This window comes from Rhopalosiphum maidis, chromosome 4, assembly GCF_003676215.2.
Source record: "Rhopalosiphum maidis isolate BTI-1 chromosome 4, ASM367621v3, whole genome shotgun sequence".
NCBI classification, from domain to species: Eukaryota; Metazoa; Arthropoda; class Insecta; order Hemiptera; family Aphididae; genus Rhopalosiphum; species Rhopalosiphum maidis.
This window is the reverse complement of record NC_040880.1, coordinates 13,274,038-13,295,550: the sequence shown is the minus strand read 5'-3', so window position 1 is coordinate 13,295,550 and position 21,513 is coordinate 13,274,038. Positions and strand designations below refer to the sequence as shown.

Here is a 21,513-nt window from a genome sequence, read left to right as displayed (position 1 = left end):
CACTCTGGACAGAGTATAGTTAGTTCGTTTACAAAATTTTTTTTATAATTAATTACCAAGGTATTTTCCCTCCCAGTAATGATCATCATTAGTATATACTATATAGAATATATTTTACTGACATTCAGTTTCTATATTATGAGAAATATTGACGGATCAACTCATCAACACATAATCTAATTGAATATGGCGTGATCAACACAAGGTCAAGGTGACTAAGGTTAGCACAAATAAAATAATTAAGAAAATTCAGAAGCAGCCGCAAATTGTACAAGATTAGTCCGATTTGAGCTTGTATATACAACACTACTACTGTACACGATTGATACTGTTTACCTAATGTTTAGTAATGTTAATTAAAAATATTAGTGTTACTTACTTTGTATACTTTATTACTCTATATATCTCAATTTCGAGTGCTGAAGCGGACAGTTTCAACAATTCTTTTGTCTTCAACAAACTCCACCAAAAATAAAAATTCATAAAAGATACCAAAAAATAGACGCGTCTTAAGTCAGTCGACGACGTACCTCGATTACGCACGTTAAGCCTTGGACATTAGCACACGCCAAATATATATCAATTTGCCGCGGCGCTCTAAAGCACCATGTGTTGGTATTTACTGGTGGCCGTAACGGCAAGCCGATATTTTCGAATCAACAAAGGTTAAAAATTAAATAATTAGAACGATAAGACCGTTAAGAATATTCAATACCACCAGAATATTTGTCCGTAAATATTAGCCTAATTTTAATAGTATATTAATCACTTTATTTAAAATACAATTTAACATAATAGATAAATGGATAAATCACTTATGAAATAAATAAAAAAAAATAATTAATTCATCAAAGCAACGATATAATTAAATTAAATTTCATATTAAATCTCTTTATTTTATTTTAAAAAATTTAAGTCAATTTCCTAGCCTTGGATGAATCTAATTTTCTATAAATAAAGAAAAAATATGTAATCGTACTTCCAATAAACCACTTAAAAATTTGTGATTTAGATATAGAATATGGATCCAAGAAGAAATTCAAAACTTATGATGTTTTCTGTTATTTTTGTGATACATTGAGTTGTTAGTACTTCGAAATGTCCAGTCATTGACCATCGGTTAATAATATTCTAATTGTTGAACAATATGGTTTTAGACCAGACCGTTTAGCTGTAAACAACTTTATTAATTTTATTTAACAAATACATTCTTCTAAAAACCTTCGAGGAACACTCACTCTCAAGTAGATGTCATATTCACGGACTTTGATAGTCTTTGACTGAGTCGATCATCATATTCTCGTGGATATTCTTAACAAGTCGGGATTTAGTGAGCCTGTTCTCTCTTGACTCAAATCTTACTTATCTGGCAGAATTCAATGAGTTAAGGTTTTTGGATAAAATTTAATGTTATTGGAATTCCTTCGGGGATCCCTCAAGGAGGTCACATGTCTCTTCTGATTTTTTTACTACTTATTAATGGAATTATAAATGTGAATCCCTCTTGCAAATTTTTTATGTTTGCGGATGATTTAAAATCTTTAGCAGAATCGATACACTAACAGACTGGCCAGATTGTAAATTCATTACAAAATGAGCTAAAATCCATGGTTACCTGGTTTAATTTAATCGGGTTACAAATGTTACAATACAATACTAAAAAATGACAATCTATGTCTTTTTCAAGGTGTCAACTCTACATCATTAATAGCTCAAATCTTAAATCGGTGAGTAGGAAAAAAGATTTAGGTGTTATATTTAGCCCTAGGTTGAACTTTCACTCTCACATTGAAGCTATGAGTTGTAAGGGTCTCTAAACACTTGGTTTGTTTTACGAATATCTAAGGAAATAAGTTGACCACTTCACTCAAAGCCCTTTACTGTTCATTTGTTAGATTTCTTTTTGAATATGCTTCAGTACTTTGGGAGACTGGATCCTTATACAGCTGTATAACCTTTGTTCTTAACGAACGACTCCTAAGGCGATTTGGTTGGGTTTGTGGGGTGTACAAAATTGTACAAAAAATGTACATAATACTGAGGTTTGATAAAAAAATTCGAAAGTGGTAGTGCTGGCGAAACGGACCTGAGAAATACGCTGTACGTACATAGTGAAAGATAAAAATAAAGATAATAAATTATGTCAGAACCAGACACCAATCAGTAATAAACATAAAACCAGTTTTTTGTGTTAAAATTCCAATTATAGTATTAATATAGAGCTATTTTTTTAAGCAATTTTAGGAATCATTCATTACAAATATTAACATTTTCTATTAATTGTAGATAATTACAATATTTTTTTCTAAGCGTTTAAAATTCTAATTTTTTGACCTGGATTAATAAATAGTGAAGGACAAGTTGGTCGATGGATTTATAAAAATTCTTTACAGATCTTGATTAGTTTGTCCTGTCGTGAACCGAATGGACCGAGTAGTACACTACCAGTTGTACTCCTCTGATAAAATAAGTACAGTAATATAATTTATGCTGTGCGATTAGCAGCCATCTCTTTTCATTGGTATCAGCTGATCGTCTAATTAGTATAATTTTGGAGGGCAAATGTTCAACAGGTCGCACATTTATAAATGATAACGGCATCTGTTTATAATTTTATAATTTATTATTGTTTATTACTGTACACTAATATAAGTAATATAACGTATCATTAATTAGGTTTCCGGGTAGTACAAGTGTTGCAATAGGACAAATATTGTGAGTGCCAAATGCCAATTTCATCGCGACAAACGCAGGATAAACTGCACAAAACTACGACAGAAAAACTAAAAAAGAATTGCTTATTTAACTGTTACATATAACAGTTTTTTACGGTCAGAGTGAAATATAATAAAACAAATAGGTATGTCATCGACGAAGAAACTTTTACAAGCTCTGATTATGGGTGCCCCAGGCTCTGGAAAAGGAACTGTGTCTGAACGTATAGTCCGATCGTTTGACATGCTACACATATCCAGTGGTGACATACTACGAAAAATGATTAGAGAGAAGACTGACATTGGAATTCAAGTCAACAAGTAAGCCGTCTGTACAGGTAGGTCATAGGTAGGTTCTATAATACATAGAAGATGAGAAGTATTTTGTACATTTATTATTTATTTATATGACTTAATATAATTAGAGGCTGTTGCTCAATTACTTATAATAATATAATCTATTTATAATTTTACAATACTATACATAAATAATTTTTAATTCTTATATTTAAGAGTTAATGGATCTTTGTTTCCTATGTCAATTATTGAGTGGTTTCATAAATAATTAATTTTGCATTTAGGTATGAAATCAGAATCTAGGGTGTCTAACTAGCATAAATTGGTGGGATTTTTAAGTTTATTTGAAATAGAAGTATTGGTAATGGGAGGAATCTGGAGATACTGGCCATCACCTATATATATAGTTGCTAGAGAATAGATAAAATTCTATTACATATTAAAACATGTATAAATGGTTAAATGTTGATGCTCAGCCTATAAATGTTTTGCCCAAACATATATTTTAGGTCATAGTATGCATGTGCTATAATATTAGTTTTTATTAATGTCTAGATTTGTGTCCAATGGGCAACTCGTGCCTGATGAGCTGATGTTGAAAACTATTGGTAGCGAGTTGAACCGTCTATCGTCTGCTGATCGTAGCTGGCTGCTGGATGGCTTCCCTAGGACAAAACCGCAAGCATTGAGTCTATTCAAAATAGCACCTGTTCAAGTAGTTATTAGCCTCGAAGTACCATTTGATATCATCATCAATAGAGTAAAAGGTCAGTTACTTATTACAATTTTGATTGATAAATTTATAATTCAATAAATTATATACAGGTAGATGGATACATGCACCAAGTGGACGAGTCTACAATACAGATTTTAACGCTCCTAAGGTACCTGGCCATGATGATGTAACTGGTGAACCACTAATGCAACGCGACGATGATAAACTAGAATCTGTTAAAAAACGTTTAGAAATATATTCTGAGATGGCTGGACCTATTTTAGAGTATTATGCTGAGCAAAATATTTTAGCAAAATTTTCAGGAAAAACTACCAACGAAATTTGGCCTCAAGTTTACAAATATTTGGCTACCAAGATTGAACCGAAGGAAAAACTTGCATAAGAGTTGTAGATATAATTGTATCAGCCAATGTTTAAATTGTTGTTCTAATTTTAATGATACATTGTTTTTATAATCAAAAACCTATATACTATATATTTTATATTATTACTGTTGTTATTTACTTGGTGCCATTTAAAGAAATACAAAATAACATTGTTTTTGGTGTCTTATAATTTTGTTTATATTTAAAATGATCAACTTAGGTCTTTTCATTGAATTTCCGAAATTCATGTGGAGAATTAGGAAAATATACCTTCTTAAACACATAAAGCATTAACATTTGTAAAACATCATAAGAAATTATTGGTACTACTCAGTACCACGAATAAGAACTAAAATTATCATTATTAAGCAAGTAATAGAACTTAATATAACTAGAATCAACCATAGGTCTGTAGTTATGCACCCAACAACACTTTCCTCGAGGATCATTCTTGTTTTGTGTAGTTCTGTCTTCGCAAAGTATCAATCCAATGTATTGACTTTTTGGAGTTAAAATCTTGAAAATTACAGTAATACATTATTTAAATCTCAGATTATACACAACTGAACTCACACAAGTACATTAAGATCTAATGGTTCTAAGTCTAAAACATTAAAACTATATTATAATACTATATCTACCTACTATTAAAGTATACATTCAAACATTAAAAATGCATCCAGTGTAGCCAATCACTAAACATGTGCTTTGCTATGCTCATTACTGCTACAATTGAGTTGTAATGAAAAAGCGGGCATCCCTACAGCTACAATGATTTTATAATCATAAGGAGTGACTAGGTGTATGCTGTTCGATGTTGTCATACTGTATTTCTATTTTTGTTTACTGCTATTATCAATTTATCTTATATTATTACTAAATTACTTTTACTTTTTATTTTTTTTTCAGTTTTTCACAATAGGCAGTTTTAACTTTTAATTATTCTAGAGTAAGGTTGTTGTAGATTTTTAAATGCGTGTTTGTTTTACTGGGTATAGTGCAATAATAAGTAATTATGTGCTGGATTGTTTATAAATGTATGTTTAGTTAATGGCAAACCTTATATAGCAAGAATATGATCGTTTTACATTAACAGATTGTTAACATATATAATATTTCGAACTTATTTATGTTTAACCATGGAAATAACATTAACAGAAAAAGAAGAATTTATGCAGGAACATTTAGTTGTTTGGGTAAGTCTGTTATTCAATGTTATCTTCAGCGTTTACCACTATCTTTCATTTGATCAACTTACTTTTTAGGTTTTATTGATTCATATATCAATTTAGTATTTTGCTTTTAGAAACTAAAATTCTATTAGTTAATAAAAAATATTTTTTATAAAAACTGATTTATGTTATGTCATTTTTTTAAATATTAATACCTTGTACTTTATGTTGAAATATTTTCCATTAGTCTAAGAATATTATACTAATATACAAAATGCATACTAGGTTTAACTAGTTAAAGTGACCTATAAATAAGTCATATTTATAAATCTGGATAATTGGCTTTACATTGATATGCTCGTGACATTCTAGGTTATGCGAGCAGTGTCAATATTAGAGGAAACTTCTAGTATTATGTAAATTACTAAACATGCATGCTCTAAAAAAAGACAAGATATAAGCTCTAAAAATGTATAAATAAATAATTTGAAAATTTTTTTAGTTACAATCATGCTTAAACAAGCCAGAAAAATTAAGTGTATACGAAAATTTAATTGATGGGACATTGATTTATGAAGTATTACTTATGATGTAAGTATCAGTCCTTATCAATTTATGAAACTTTTATTTATTTTATGTTATAATTGATAAATATATATTTTTTTGATTTTCCAGAGATCCTGAACCATTATATCATACCATTGTTTCTGGTCAAAATGATCCATCCATTAGAATCCAAAATATTAATTGTATTTTGAAAAATATTAAAATGTTATATGAAGTAAGTTATTTAATATAACGTTTAAGTATATAGTACTGCATACTTAACTAATTTATTGTAAATTTTCTAGGAAGAACTGGGGCAGGTTATATTGACAATGCCTGATTGTTTACGTTTAGGACGGGAACCTTATTCAAAGCAAAGTTTTGAAGATATGAAATTATTATTGTTATTATTGCTTGGTTGTGCAGTTCAATGTCCAAACAAAGAATCATTTATTGAACGTATAAAAACATTGCCTATTGAATCTCAACATGCTCTTGTACATTATATAAAACAAGTAATATATTGTAGTAACTTGAACATACTATTATTTAATTATAACAAAATAATTGTTGATTAAATTTATAGATAACTGAAAGTCAGCAAATTGTAATTACTCAAGAGAATGCAGAGCAATTAACAACTGATCTCATGATCTCTCATATTCGGCAATTGGTTAAAGAACGTGATCAATATCTTCAGGTAACTGAAAAATATGCTATAACATAATAAAAACAATTTAGGTACATATAATTGCTTATTGATTAAGAAAGTGAATTCAGATTTCAGACATATATAACTAATATAATAAATAATTTAAATATAGTTAAAATACTATTTCTTCTCTATAATATAGTAGTATTCTTTTTGTACATTTTAAATACTGTATAATTGTATTAAATATTGGAGTTTTCTTGAGTATTAAATATTTTTCTTCAAATATTATTTTTCTAATATCCAATTCCAAATTGCAGTTGTTTTTAAAATAAATCAGTGCAACTAAAATCTTATTTTTTACATAATATGCTGCTGTTAACATGAATAATACTAATTTTTAATATTAATAATAATTTGATATTTCTCAACCCACAATATACTAATTAATTTTTTTTTTTGTTTTATTGTTGAACACTATCTTTTCAATAATTTAATGATATGACAGCATAATGGTGACACCGTATTGTTACACTTGTCTTGTGATTTTCGTGAGCAATGATTTATAAAAAAAATGTGTACCAAAAATCCTGGTTTTTTTAAATTTAAATTTGTATTTAAATTATGTAAATATAATATATTAAATATATTAAAAATAAGATTTTGAAGTCAATATATTTTCTTACAAACCAACATTTTTTTAATAGAATTTTAAAGTTGATTTTTTTTATTTTGTAATATAATATTATTTGTAACATGTATAGTTTTGAATTAATTTAATTTTTAATTTTTTTTTTATCAGCACATTGTTATCCATATTAATGTTTTAGCATTAAAAAAAATGAACTTTCTATGCATATTTTACACATTAAATTGAAATTTGTACCCTCACACTACTATAAATGTTATAAAAAAGGGTACACACTTGCTTAATGGTTAAACTATTTTAATAAAATTAAAATAAATGAAAAAATATAAATTATTACTAAAGTTAATTATGTTCCAATTTCAAATGTTAACTACTAATAATTTATGCTTGCCGTTTTAATAAAAATTGTCCTATCTTCCCAATTGAAACTAAATAATGTAGTTATTAGCCAACATGTGTGCAGCAACATATCTTATACCACGGATTATGCCACACTCTTAGATCATAAGAGTGTACCATATAAGACCTGATAAGTAATATTCAACCTATATTATTTTTAATTTTATAAAATAGAATTTAAAAAACTAATTTTAAATTTTCAAAAACAATCAACAAATTAAAATACCCCTTTCCATTTATCACCATTCACTGTATACTCAACATTTATCAATCGTACACCTATAAAATGAATATTTTTTTTCACATATATGCATTTCTTCATTTTCAGTTTCAAGATGTCTACTTGTGAATAGACATCTTGAAACTGAACAGCGTATAGACAGATATATGTTTTTCTAACATTAAGTTTCCCTTATTAAAATTTTATTTAAATAAATATACTTGATGCAATTAAAAATTAAAGATTCGAAGTAATTTACAGTGATACACTATATATTAAATTAAATGTGCAAGATAATATTTTAAATAGTTATTTTAATATACCAATTTAAATTATAATCAAGCAAAAATGTTATATAATATTCTTTATTTAAAAAAAATAAATATTTTTTAGATGTGGACAGAATTAGAAGAAAAGCGTTTTTCTAATTTAAAACCTTTAGAAGCTGGTGGTTTGACCATATCTATTAGTTCTAGTGGTGATAATCAAAACTATGCCCTTGAACTTGCTGATTGGAAAGCAAAGCTTCGAAAACTTAGACATGAATTGTAAATATTCATAATATAAAACAATTATAAACAAACATTTAAATATATGTTTGATTAACTTATAGGGAAGAAAAAACTGAAGCATTAGCTGAAGCTAAGGAAGAACTTGAACAAACTAATCTCACAGCAGTTAAATTAAAAGAAGAGGTACTTGACAAATGAAAATATACAAATACATTTTTTTTTTATATAATTATCATGATATATCTTTTTCAATTATTTCAGCTTCAACAAATCAAAGTAGATGCTAGATCAGCAAAAGCATATAGAGATGAAGTAGATGCTTTACGAGAAAAAGCATCCAATTATGAACACCTGGAAATAGAAATAAAAAAATATAAAGAAAAATTAGGAGATTTAGATTATTATAAATCTAGGGAAGAAGAGCTCACACAAAATAATTTGCTTCTCCAGGAAACAAGAGAAACTCTTGAAGAGCAACTTATTAAGTTTCGAAGACGAGCTTCTCAGTTACAAGAAATGGAATCACAATTGTTACACTTTAAACAAAATATTAATACCATGACATTAGAACGTGATGCACATTTGAGAAAAATTGATGAACTTATCAATGAAAATGCACAGCTTGATCTACTTAATAAATCTTTTCAATGTAATGAAAGTTTTAACAAAGAAATTGATAATGATAGTTATTTAGATCATATCGGTAAGTATTTTACCATATCCTAGAATAATGATATATGATATTATTTGAACGGGGGTATTTAGTTAAATTATTTCACTTAAGATGGGTATCATTAATAATTTTAAAACATTTTAAAGAGAATACTACTTATATTTTAGGCTGAATTCACAAGAACTCATAATTTTTAGATTTGAAGTGATTACAATTATGTTAAAATAAAAACAGGAACATAATTTTCATTTTTAAGTTAAATATATTTAAGAGGATGCCACTGTGTTGTCTTCATCTTACAAACTATAACATGTCAAATTTTTGTTAAGTAGGATTAATTTTGTTTGTTGAGCTTAAGTATTAAAGTGAAATGACCTATTATCAAACTTCAAGGTGAGAATATTATCTGTGTTCTTTGGTTGATCTTTTACGATATTTTAATTTTTAAGTGAATTATGAGCATTTTTAAATATAAATATTTTACATACAGTAGAACTTCGATTTTCCAAATCTCTGTTATATAAACTCTCTTTTATCCTAATATTATTTCATTTCAATTCATGTATCCGAACGTCAAGGCATAAAATACAACAATGTACAAGTCCAGTTGCAGAATATTATTAGTACATATGCTTATGTACATAATTTAATAATATTTATCTTAACGATGTTCATGTGTGGCTAGCTTATCAACACCTAACCCACTAGAAATTATTTTTATATTATGTTTCATGCATGTGTATATATTTTCATTCTATCTGGTTCAAACTTGTTGTGATATTTGCTTTTCAGTTATAAAGTATACACATATGTAATAATAATTCTATGTTTATTGTACAAATAATGTTTTTTTAAATTTCTTTTATCATAACTTAGTGTGGTTTTAATTAGCTCATATAATCAAGGTTCTACTATAATCATAAGTTCTACTAAACAAAAGTTTGCAATATTATACATTCGTAAGATGGAGACAACACATGCGGGTGTGGTGTCCTCTTGAGGGTCTAAAAGTGTTAAAAAATTCTCTAACATAATATGTTTATATTAATAACCTAACCTACAATGAAGTATATTTTATTATTTTTGGTTATACATGTTTTTGCATTTAATATAATATATGTATATTTTAGGTTCAAAAGATAATAGCTTGTGTGAACAACTAAGTACCAGTGCTCAATCACATGCTCTAAGACTTGAATTGGAAAATAAAAAACTTACATCAACAATAGAATGCTTACAAGACAATATTAGACATCAAAATAATGAAATAATACTAGAACTAGAAAAAGATAAGAAGTTGCTTTCATTGCAGGTAATTAATTAAATAATATTTATGCACTTACATTTTTTCATCAAATGATATTAAAATAATTTTTGCAATATTTTAACCTATTAAATATGATTATAGTAACCAAAAAACCTAACCGTTAATGCACAGAAATAAAAATATATGTAATCCTTAGTTGAAATTTAAATAAGTTTGAAACATTAACTATTAGTTCAATTATTTTTACTGTAATAATTTAAAATTTTTAATAATTTGTCAAAAAAAAAAATTATTTTATAATTTTATAAAAATTGTGATAAAATTGACTCCAATTACTGAATTACATGAAAAAAATTAATGGGTACGCTTAACTGCTTATTTCTATAGCTGGAAGAAACAGAAAATAATAGAAATCGTATACATCAGCATTGTAAATCAGTTGAAAATGATCTCTCTAATATAAAGAATGAATATAAAAAATTACTTGAAACTAATGAGTTGTTAAAAATAAAAATTGAAGTAAGTTTATACAAAATATATATAAAACAAATTCAAAAAAAATAATTATTTTATTATTGTATAGATTAAAGCTGAAGAACTTGAAAGTTTGAAAAGAGAAAACAAAAAATTGGAAAAAGAAATTAAAGAAAATAGTTCACTTCACACCAATGAAAAATCTGATCTAGTTCAAGGTTTGGAGTTGAAAAATAATAATTTAGAAAAAGATATATCAAAATTAAAAGGAACACTAGATGTAAGTATATTTCTATTTTTAACATCAATTATTTTATTTTATATTCTTCAAAATTGTATAAATATTTAATTAAAATTAAAATATTAAATTACAATTTGTAGACTTTGTAATTAGTAATTGAGATTATTTTTGTAAATATATATATATTTTATTTTCCCTTTTTGGGATAAAATTTAAAACTATTTAAAACCCAAACACATCAATTTTCATTTTAATTTGGCATATTAAAATTTGTTTTGAAACTTAAAGTTTAATAATTTGTCATGCTTTCAAAAAATCTTGTACTAAAATATTGAAGATCAAAATATCCATGAATAAAATATTATGTACCTTATGTTTAGGAAAAATATTGAAATAAAAAAAAATTATGAAAACCTGTTTAAAAAAAGATTATTAATACATTAATTTTTTAGTTGATACTTTGTTTGTTTTTAAATTACATTTTAAAAACATTGAATAATAGGTATTAGGTATAATAATAACATTTTTAGTTAGGCTTGAAATAACTTATAATGCTTACTATGATATAGATTACAAATTAGACTTATGTTATTGGATTGTAATACCTATAACTAAAGCCTATTATATGTGTTTTATAATACAACCAACATATTATTATTACTGTATTATTAAATGTTATTCAAATTTGATTTATTAATGAACAATCAATGTAACTAAAAAATTAATGTATTTATATTCTATTTTTAAACAGGTTTTTATAATTTTTTTTATTTGAATATTTTGTCCTTTGCATTGGTTATTTTATCCACATATTAATTTCATTGTCTACAAAATATGTTTATTATAACTTTAAATATTTGATTAACCAGATTTTTTGTACTGCATTTTAGAATAAATTAGAAGAAATAGATAACTTATTAAGTGAAATTGATATGTTAAAAAAAGAAAAAGAAGTGTTAAATAAAAACGTAGAAGATTACGACAAGCAAATACATCGTTTACGTGTTATAGAAAACGAATTTCATGATTTGAAAAGTAAATACACTGTTGAAGTGGCAGCCACCAAAGCTGTTCAAGATGATTTGGTATCAGAAAAACGTAAATCTCAACAGATTATGGAAAACTTAGATAAATTAGGTTTAGCATTGGATCAGTCGGCTCCACCAGAAAATGTATTAGATCAGTAAGAAAAATATTTTCTATACTGTAATTAAAAATAGTTTTAAAATTTAAAAGTCTCATAGGTGACAGTAAAAAAAAAATTACAAACAGTATAGTTTGTCGATTTAAGAAAAAGTATACATTAGTGGGAATTAAATACATTTTGTTTGTGTCATTTAATTTAATTTTTTTTATTATTAATAATTTATAACAATTACTCAACATTTTCATCATAGAAAGTATTTCGAGTGTAATAAATAAATGTAATTTTTTTTACAATTACTCACCTTAAAATAATTTCACAGAATTGTTTCAAGCCCCGAAGTAGTGAAAGCTGTAAGGGAGAAAATCACTAAAGATACTAATATGTGTCATGAATTTAAAACTGTTAATGTTGCTCAAATGGAAGTTGATTTAACAACTTTAAAATCCAAAGTTCATTCTCTGAATAGTCAACATACTGCGTTGCAATTAGCAAACACTCAGTTAGCTGCAGAGAAAGAAGAAGTAATTAAATATTTAAATTTATATTTAAAAGAATTATGTAAATGTTTATTTAATTTTATTAGACACAAAAAGAATTGGATTCCACTAACGCAGCTTTTTCTAAACTTCAAATACTTCACAATCAATTAACACTTGAATATGAAGAACAACTAAAACAGAAAGATTCATTAAAAAATGATCTCAAAGAAGCTAGGTTTTCTCTTAAAGAAAAATTAGCACAGTTGAAAAGTGTTGAAACCAAACTTAAACGTGAAAATGAACAATTTAAAGCAGAATTAATGACAGTTAAACATTTACCAGCAGAGCATGCTAAATTAAAAGTAGGAATTTAATTTTATACTATAAATAACTATAAATTCACAATTTTTGGTTCCTTTTTTTGTTAGGATGATTTTAGAGCATTATTTACAGCAAATGAAAAACTTAAAGCTGATCTAAGAAATGGATTGGATGCTAAAGAATTAGTCGAAGTACATGAAAAAGAGATGGAATCTCTTAAATCTAAATTAACAGATTCCAATGCTCGCTATATGGTAATAAATTACTTCTTTCTAACATCTTTATTAACAGACAAGTATTAAATTTAAATTTATTTTGCATTTAGGTACTTCAACAAATGACTAGTACTTTTGTGGAAGATAGAAGATCATTAATGGAACATGTTACAATGTTAATTACACAATACCACGAACTTTTAACACAATCATTAGAAGATAAAGAACAATATCATTTAGAAGAAAAAAATAATACGTTTGTTAAAAAACTTTTAAAAATAATTAATTATAATTGGTTTTTATTTATACTTTATTTTTAGTGATAAATTGAATCATTTATCTCGTCAGAAAGAAAAACTTGAAGAAAAAATAATGGATCATTATAGAAAGCTCAATAGTTGCAGCATTACAAAGAAGTAATTAAAATATTAATATAACTTACAATAATTGATTATTTATATATATGTTTATATATATTTATATTTGTCTTTACAATTAACTGAAAGTTGATTTTAAAATATTGAATATTATTAATATCAAATAAGCTAATGAATTTAATTTTTATTTATTTAGAAAAACCTTTGGATCTACTTGGATAAGAAAAGTAAAAAAAGCTGGTACAGAGTTAATGAATAAGGTGAATAAAGTGTATTTATTATAATAGAATAAAATAAAATATTTTATAACTCAATAAAAAGAGGTGATTAAAACTATACTTATATAAGAGTGAACCCAGGAAGAGGTTTCAGCACATTATGGCAACAATTGGTTTAGCTAATTTCAATCAAGTGCTGCACTTTTAGAGTGTCACTTCACTATTCTAACCGTCATCTAGTATTTTGTAGCTTGAATTTTTCTAAAACTAATACAGTTAAGCAATTAATTCTAAAAGTCAATGATTTGTTCAAGAATCAATTTAATTGTAATCAAACCAGAAGAAAATTAGTAATCCCACCTTAAATTACTCTTAATGACACAAATTATACATCACAATTTTAATGACTATACTCTATTCGGAATGAGATCATACCAGTTTTCATCGAGCGGCAGTCAGACAACACCCGTTTGGCCATCCTATTGAGTCAACTATCTGCAGGCCTGCTGTGTAGTTAAGCCATGCCCATGCGCACAAGTTGGCCGCCGAGGTACGATCTCATTCTGAATAGAGTATAGATTTATGCAGATGATATAGTTCTAAAAGTATTTAAAATATTAAGTATTTCAAAATTAAAGTGTTTCTATAATTTGTTTTAGAGTCGTATGTCTTGGCATGAAGATATGGCTAGAAGAGGGATTGATTCAGATACAAGTTTAGATTTAGATGACAACCAATCAAATCATCAAGGTTAGATTTCTTTTACTTGGTTCTTATTAATACAAATCAATAACTATTAACAAGATAAAACATTTTCTATTATAGAATACTCAGACAATTTAAGCAGTTTAGGAACTCCAGGAACACGTCAAACTCTTTATTTATCTGGTGAAGAAAACGTAAGCTTATATATCTTTATTATTTTTAGATTTACTTGCATTATTTCTTGTCTATTATGCTATTGTCTACGCTCAAACTGTGGTGAAATTTTAACTATTTATTTTTTTTACCTTTTTTGAGTCACTTGTACACTATACATAGGCGTCCCCCCCCCATGGAATTCAAATAGAATGCTGAACATTTTAACTTTTATTTTGATTTATAAATATTTCATCGATATTTTTACTTAAGTGTAAGGGGTTGGAATTTGATTTCATATAGTTCTAACACATTTTATAGTTCACAAGGAATAAACATTTTTTAATGTTTATTTTTTGTTGTTTAATGTCATTATACCCCTTCCTGATAAATTTCCTGCAGGCGCCCATGACACTATATTTTGCATGTACCAAAAAAATGTTCAAGCGCCAAATGCAATTGCTAGTTCTACAGAAACTATTAGAAATTAGAAATCTAAAAGCATTAAATATTATTTGATTCTGGTAAAATGTATTCCACTTAGAACTTTGTTTGAATATGCAACATATAATATAAATTTAACTTGTTCTAGTTAATTAACAATTTCAAAATTTTCATAGGAAAAATTAATTTCTGAGTTATGTAAAAGCAAACAGCCATAAGATAATATTACAAATAATAAATATTAATAAAAGCTAAAAGGTATTAATTATTTTATGCAATTTAAATTGCTTTTATAAAACAAATATAAAAACTGTTGCATTTGTACATTTTGTGTTGTGTTCATAATAACAAGTAAATAATAATAATTGTATGAAAACAAATGTAAATTGATGTACATTTTATCTTTGTGTTTTACTAAAGGACGTTGATGAAGGATCTATTATAGCTAGCCATTCATTATCAAATTCACCACTTACTCCTTCATATCGTAATGAACACAAGTAATAAAAAAATGTTATTTCTATGTTAAGAATTTAATTTTTTTTTTTAATTTTAGACTTAAACAATATTATTTTTAGATTACCTCACATTACTGATGATGAAATTAAGGATAGTAGTAACAACTCAACAGTGCGGTCCAGTAAAACACTTTTAACAAAAGAAGATACAAACTGGTATGAATATGGATGTGTCTAATATAATTTAAAATTGTTGTATTTATATTTTCTTGACTGTTAAAAGTTTTTTAGTGTGGAATTTTTTTTTTAACTATAATGTTCCTGTTTTTTACCTAATCGCACACTTTCTTCTAATATATAAACATTTTAGAACTTTTTTATATGTATTTAAGTTTTATTTCAATTTTAAATTCTTTTGTGCATAAATTTCATATATATTAATTTTACAAATACCGTTTTTATTTGATGTTATTTTTACTAGATTAATTTGTATTAAGCTAAATACTAATTTAATATATTAAGTTTATACTTTACTACTAAAATTTAGTGAGATTTTGATGAATAACATATCACAACCTAGTGGTATAAAAAATCGAATTTATTATCTGATTCTTGCCAATGTTTACTTCCATCAAACAGTATTGACGAATTAAATATTGTGATATTTGTTTACTACACATTTGGTGGTTAGAAAATTTATATAAATGCAATCAAAAACCACGTAAATAATATATATTTTAATTTTAAAAATGTATACTTAATATTTTTTTAATATGAAAATATATGTTTTTATAATAAATAGAATGATTTATATTTTATGTCAAATTTGTTTTATGTATACCATATTATCATGCAACATATATCCTCCAACATCCATTAAATCCACATTCTACGACAGATATATTAGCTACACTGCTACAGTTTTATTGTAAAGCTTTAGATTATCATTCCATTTAATTGATTGTTGACAACAAACACGATAAAAATTATCAACATTATTGTTGCATGTAGTACTCTTATACAACATAATTATTGATATAGTTTTATATTTTACATCATTAAAATATCTCCAAAATGACCGGCTCAAAATTTAAGCATTTGATGTATATTTTACAATACACTATAATGTCAGTTCATAAAATCAAAAATGAATAACATATCATCATTAATATTACATTAGTACTTTGAAAGTGACATAAAAACAAATATTATAGATGTAAATTTACTAATTAAGGAGCTTTTAGTCGAAAACTATTTTTGGGTTGAATTCAATTCATTCTTGACTTATCCGCACTATGTAGTGTATAATTTGATATTAGTTTTAAGTAATAGATATAATATATTAATCAATGTATGACAATTTGATCGAAGTGTAACATTTGTCAGATTATGTGGTATAGAATATATTTAAATTAAGAATGAATTTTTTTTCGAACAAGACTAGGGTGTCTATTAAGTTAATAGCATACATTTTGTTTTCTCTATTCAAATCATACCCAACATAGAAAATTTGTATTGATTAGATTAATTTTATGTTACTAGTTTTAATGTTAAAACAAATTACCAATTATCAAAAATTAAGTTAAAAGATTTTTTATGTAAGTTGCAACTATATAAAATAGTAAAATTTAAAAATTCTCATGTATTGCATAGAGCAGGGGTCGGCAAGTAGTTTCTATTGGAGTCCTAAAGATTAAAATAATAAATCAATGAGTTCCAGTGAAAAAAATCTTTTTTAAATCTATACATAATGAAGTAAGTACAATGTGTTAACAGGGTCCAGAGTTTTGACTTCCGCCTGTTGCCACCCCTGGCATAGAGCATAGATATTGAAAAATAGTAAAAAATACATGTTCAAATATAGACAATATTCTTGTCTTTAAGTTTGATAATTGAACAATTGTACACAATATTATCAAAGGATTCATTTAATAAAAATACAACAGTAAAATAAAACATTATTTTTAGTTAAAAAAAAAAAAACAATTTTATTTAGAAAACAAGTAGTATAAAATTTAAAAATTTAAATTAATTTTTATAAAATTACTTACAAAGGATAACCTTGTACCATAACACTTGTTCCTGGTAAAGTATTTGTCATTAAACGACTCACAAAACTCTAAAAATAAAAAAAACATTAAACATTAAAATATTATAATTAAAATTGAATACATACTTTTCTGTCATTTTCTGTAGCATAAGCAATACACATTGATTTTGTAGTGTGTGCACTCAAAATTTCACAACAGTCTTTATTTTTATATAATACTAGCGCACCTGCAAGTTTTTCATTATAATTTTTTAATATTGGTGAATCTGGAAAAATAAAATCTTACAGTTAAGGAACAAAGATATCAAACAAAATATTTAGTAATAATATGTAACTAACGTAAAAAATCTTCATTAAAACATTTAGTAATTGCTATTGTAGGACAAGAAGAATTAAAAAGATGTCTTGACATTTCTTTAGCTAAGTTTGTCTTAATAAGATATTCACCACAGCCAGATGTTGTTATTGCCATTGCAACATCATCAGACATTTGGGCCCAACAACCTGATCCTAATAAAGCAGCCTGAAAAATGACACATTAAATACAATATATTTTAATTAGGTTTTTTATGAACTAAAAAAAAAATAGATATATAATATGTTATTATACAGAACCCTAATAAGGGAAATATTAAACTAGTAATTAATTTTATATATCTACTACAAGTTGGAATATCCATATGTATTTTTAAATTATTCATATCGATAATACTATTGTCGAATCAACCGGAGTGGCGGACGAGAGGGGTTCTACTATATATTAATCTGATTTAGACGTAGCTTTCAAACCATTGCGCAGCAGATTTTCACTTATTCCTTCATTGGTCAGAAAAATAATTATTTACTGTAATAGCAAATAGTTTCAAATTTCAACAGTTAATATTAATTAAATTACAACACAATATCTAAAACTATAAATCATTTTTGTTACCTATTATATGTTTGAATTAGGAATGGGCATGAAATCCGAATATCCGGACATCCAATACCGGATTTGACTTATCCGGATTTTCAGAATTATCTAGATTTATGGATTTGGATTTTATGCGACTTACAATTACTAATGTATGGTAAAATAAATAAATATGGTACTCCTATGTTTGGAAATATGTTATAGAATTATATTTGTTAGAATATAAAAAAGTCATTGATCAGAAAAATTAACAAATCCAAATAATTTGGATTTTTAAAATCTGGACATGCCCACCATTATTTTGAATATCTAATATTCTCAAAATTTGAATCCAAACAATCACACAATATTTAGATGCCTTTACTTTAAACTTTTTTTTTATTCCTGTAAAAAATACTTATATGAAATCCTATAATAAATTTTAAAGTCTTACATATGGACATTGTGAGCATTTTCAAATAAAAAATAATCTATAATTATTTGTGAGTGATAACACACGTCAAAATTAATAATTTAAAATAAAAATATTATGCAATATGTCATTATTTTAGAATACATTTAATTCAATATAATCTACATTAGAAACACAAATTATTGTTATAATAAAAATATTAATACAATTTACTTGTCCAATACGACCATCTTGTTTTAATAAAATACCACCACTAGAAGATGATGCAGCAACATTTCCAAACTTGTCCATTCCAACACAACCTACAGTATCTAATCTAGGGTTTCCAGTCTAAAAAACAATAATATTATTGAGTTAAAAAAAAAAATTGTGTATATATTTTTAAGTTACTTGACAATTACTGTACTTTTGATTTATAACTTTATATTTATTGTGAACAAAGTCTTTTTTTGATTTTTCTAAAAAAATATAATAATATACTAATATCTTATTAATACAGAATGATAAAAATGGCTGAACAAATTTGTATACCTGAAATTAAATTGGATGGATCAACAGCTACAATATTGTTTGCTATTGCATATTCATGAGCTCCAAGACCAACAAGCAAACTTAATGAAAAAAATAATTTTTATAAAATATATTTTAATAAAAGTAGATAATATAATTTATCTAAACAAACATTAGAAACAAACATGCCACAATTTTAATTTAAACATTATTCATTGATAAATTGTAAGATCATAATCTAATTAATCCTAATATTCAAATATATATACTATTTAAGACCAATTTCCAAAAGATACAATTATATACATTTAACTATCCAAATATGTGTGGTAATTGCTGTTGTTTAAAAATTTGATTATATAAATCAAAATGAACATTATTTCAATTTAATATACTTAAATATTTTAAAGATAGTTCACTTAGTTTAAATTCTTACATTAATTTAGATTAAACCTTAAAAAATATTTCTTATACTATGAATCCTATTTTTTTCATCAGGTATTACAGTTGTAGTATTTTAATGAACTTCTTTGCAATAACACTATTAATTGAATATAATTTTAAATATATGTGTTAGTTTCAGTGAAAATCAGATCCATGCGATGGAAGTTTATAGTACTTTTTAAAATTTATAAATCTAAGAAAATAAAATAATAATATAACTATGACTATATACCATGGAGGAATTCTTCCAAATGACATTTTTAAATTTTGATTTTCACAAATGAGTTTGGCAAGAGATATTGGATTTTTTATACCAGAAACAGCACCAACACCTCCATAATGCATATTTGATCCATCTATAATACTTGCATCACATTCTACAGAACCATTCCATGTTAAATTAGATCCATAACCAGAATTAGTTAGTGGAGAATCTTCTAAAACCATAGTGGCTAATGCAACTGCATCTAGAGCTGATCCATTATTTTTTAGTACTTCCAATCCCTAAAAAATATACAATATTTAACAAACTGATTTAAATTGTGTATTAATAGCAACCAACTTTTTTACAAGCTTTCATACATATTTTTTTATAACTCGCTTCTTTGGTTATCTTTTGGTATCCAGCACCTAATTAAAAATAATTATTAATCAATTAAAAAAAATTATTAATTTGTTAAATTAAAAATAAAATTTAAAATAAAATTATTAATTTGGTTGAGTCTGATACATGTTAGTTTTCAATATACAGAGAATTGAAAAATTATTTGCATGAAATAAATCTTAAATACATTTGTATTATGCATACAATATATACATAATTTAGATAGTAGTAAGTAGCTTTGTCTGAATTTAAAACTAACACTGCCGATTTATATGGTTGCATAATATATTTATGATCTTACCTGCGTGAACAGCAATTACACATTCCATGCTACTAATTTGATAATCTTAAATTGTTAAATTTAATATAACATTTGAATTTTAATCAATATTATTTCTTCAGATTCGAAGATTTGAATATGTCACACTATTAGAATAGCATCCAATAGGAGTATTAAATACTAATCTTTATTATTTATCATTGTCGAAACTTCAAGACGTAATAATGACAATTATTAATAAATTTCGCAAAATAAAATATATTAGACGCTTTTCATTAACGGCATATGTTAAGACAATTAGGTACCTAATGTTTTAAGTTATTACTTATTGTTATTATCACAAAATTAAGTTATTGTTTGTGTTATCACTTTCATTCTGTGATCACACCACGGCTATAGATACTATATATAGCCGTGGATCACACCACAAAATAACAAAAAGCAAAAGCAAAAAGCACAATTTACACATTCAAATTCAGGGTAGATTTCACCAACACTATTAATTGCGGTTAGCTCGACTTGATTAGCCACTAACCCAGCATTCTTGAAATAAGTGTTATCATTTTTTTTTCTCGTTTTCAACCAACCCAAAGAACGTAGGAGAATATTCTGTTTAGTGTTTACTCATTATTATTTACCAATCTCTTTCAGCTTGTCGGCAATTGGCATCGTTTATTATTTCAACCATAAGATTAAATCGTTTAATACGTATTCGTTAAAGTGGTCCTTTTTCCTCTAAACTATTACACAATAATCATTATTGTAGATACCTACGTGGGTTAAGTCCTATTAGGACATCAGGCACCAGTAGATATAGAGTCCGATGCGGGAGATCGGACATCATGAGAGAGTTTGGCCGTTTAGGT

General features: G+C 25.8%; 3 protein-coding genes across 4 annotated transcripts; 2 read left to right on the top strand and 1 right to left on the bottom strand.

Moving 5' to 3' along the window:
- The first annotated feature begins 2,610 nt into the window (after positions 1–2,610).
- LOC113550564 (GTP:AMP phosphotransferase AK3, mitochondrial) lies at positions 2,611–4,195 on the top strand. The gene is made up of 3 exons (XM_026952487.1): positions 2,611–3,035; positions 3,567–3,778; positions 3,837–4,195. Exons 1-3 carry the CDS (start codon positions 2,863–2,865, stop codon positions 4,127–4,129), a joined length of 678 nt encoding a protein of 225 aa, XP_026808288.1. The 5' UTR covers positions 2,611–2,862; the 3' UTR covers positions 4,130–4,195.
- A 791-nt stretch (positions 4,196–4,986) lies between these two features.
- LOC113550563 (girdin) lies at positions 4,987–16,175 on the top strand. The gene is made up of 22 exons (XM_026952486.1): positions 4,987–5,308; positions 5,787–5,875; positions 5,960–6,065; positions 6,136–6,345; positions 6,417–6,530; positions 8,144–8,298; positions 8,364–8,445; positions 8,524–8,965; positions 10,066–10,247; positions 10,590–10,721; positions 10,786–10,956; positions 11,808–12,100; positions 12,384–12,585; positions 12,648–12,905; positions 12,972–13,118; positions 13,190–13,335; positions 13,400–13,495; positions 13,653–13,716; positions 14,334–14,424; positions 14,500–14,573; positions 15,397–15,476; positions 15,555–16,175. Exons 1-22 carry the CDS (start codon positions 5,252–5,254, stop codon positions 15,670–15,672), a joined length of 3,309 nt encoding a protein of 1,102 aa, XP_026808287.1. The 5' UTR covers positions 4,987–5,251; the 3' UTR covers positions 15,673–16,175.
- A 1,260-nt stretch (positions 16,176–17,435) lies between these two features.
- On the bottom strand, positions 17,436–20,988 carry LOC113548201 (threonine aspartase 1). Of its 2 annotated transcripts, none has more exons than XM_026948953.1 (9): positions 20,669–20,988; positions 20,326–20,393; positions 19,996–20,267; positions 19,341–19,420; positions 19,200–19,267; positions 19,023–19,139; positions 17,824–18,007; positions 17,611–17,750; positions 17,436–17,553 (listed from the first exon to the last, which is right to left on the bottom strand). In XM_026948953.1, exons 1-9 carry the CDS (start codon positions 20,694–20,696, stop codon positions 17,482–17,484), a joined length of 1,029 nt encoding a protein of 342 aa, XP_026804754.1. In that variant the 5' UTR covers positions 20,697–20,988; the 3' UTR covers positions 17,436–17,481. The 2 variants fall into 2 exon arrangements, with proteins under 2 accessions (XP_026804754.1, XP_026804755.1); XM_026948954.1 differs by having other exon boundaries at positions 20,346–20,393.
- Positions 20,989–21,513: the final 525 nt, after the last annotated feature.

Bases quoted from the DNA above. Each gene is read 5' to 3' on its own strand.
- LOC113550564 (XM_026952487.1), top strand. From the start codon at position 2,863: ATGTCATCGACGAAGAAACTTTTACAAGCTCTGATTATGGGTGCCCCA. The intron at 3,036-3,566 runs GTAAGCCGTCTG...ATTAATGTCTAG, and splicing joins ATTGGAATTCAAGTCAACAA to ATTTGTGTCCAATGGGCAAC. The intron at 3,779-3,836 runs GTCAGTTACTTA...AATTATATACAG, and splicing joins CATCATCAATAGAGTAAAAG to GTAGATGGATACATGCACCA.
- LOC113550563 (XM_026952486.1), top strand. From the start codon at position 5,252: ATGGAAATAACATTAACAGAAAAAGAAGAATTTATGCAGGAACATTTA. The intron at 10,248-10,589 runs GTAATTAATTAA...TTATTTCTATAG, and splicing joins AGAAGTTGCTTTCATTGCAG to CTGGAAGAAACAGAAAATAA. The intron at 13,119-13,189 runs GTAATAAATTAC...TTTTGCATTTAG, and splicing joins ATTCCAATGCTCGCTATATG to GTACTTCAACAAATGACTAG.
- LOC113548201 (XM_026948953.1), bottom strand. From the start codon at position 20,696: ATGGAATGTGTAATTGCTGTTCACGCAG. The intron at 20,394-20,668 runs GTAAGATCATAA...ATTTTTAATTAG, and splicing joins TGTAATTGCTGTTCACGCAG to GTGCTGGATACCAAAAGATA. The intron at 20,268-20,325 runs GTTGGTTGCTAT...TATATTTTTTAG, and splicing joins GTATGAAAGCTTGTAAAAAA to GGATTGGAAGTACTAAAAAA.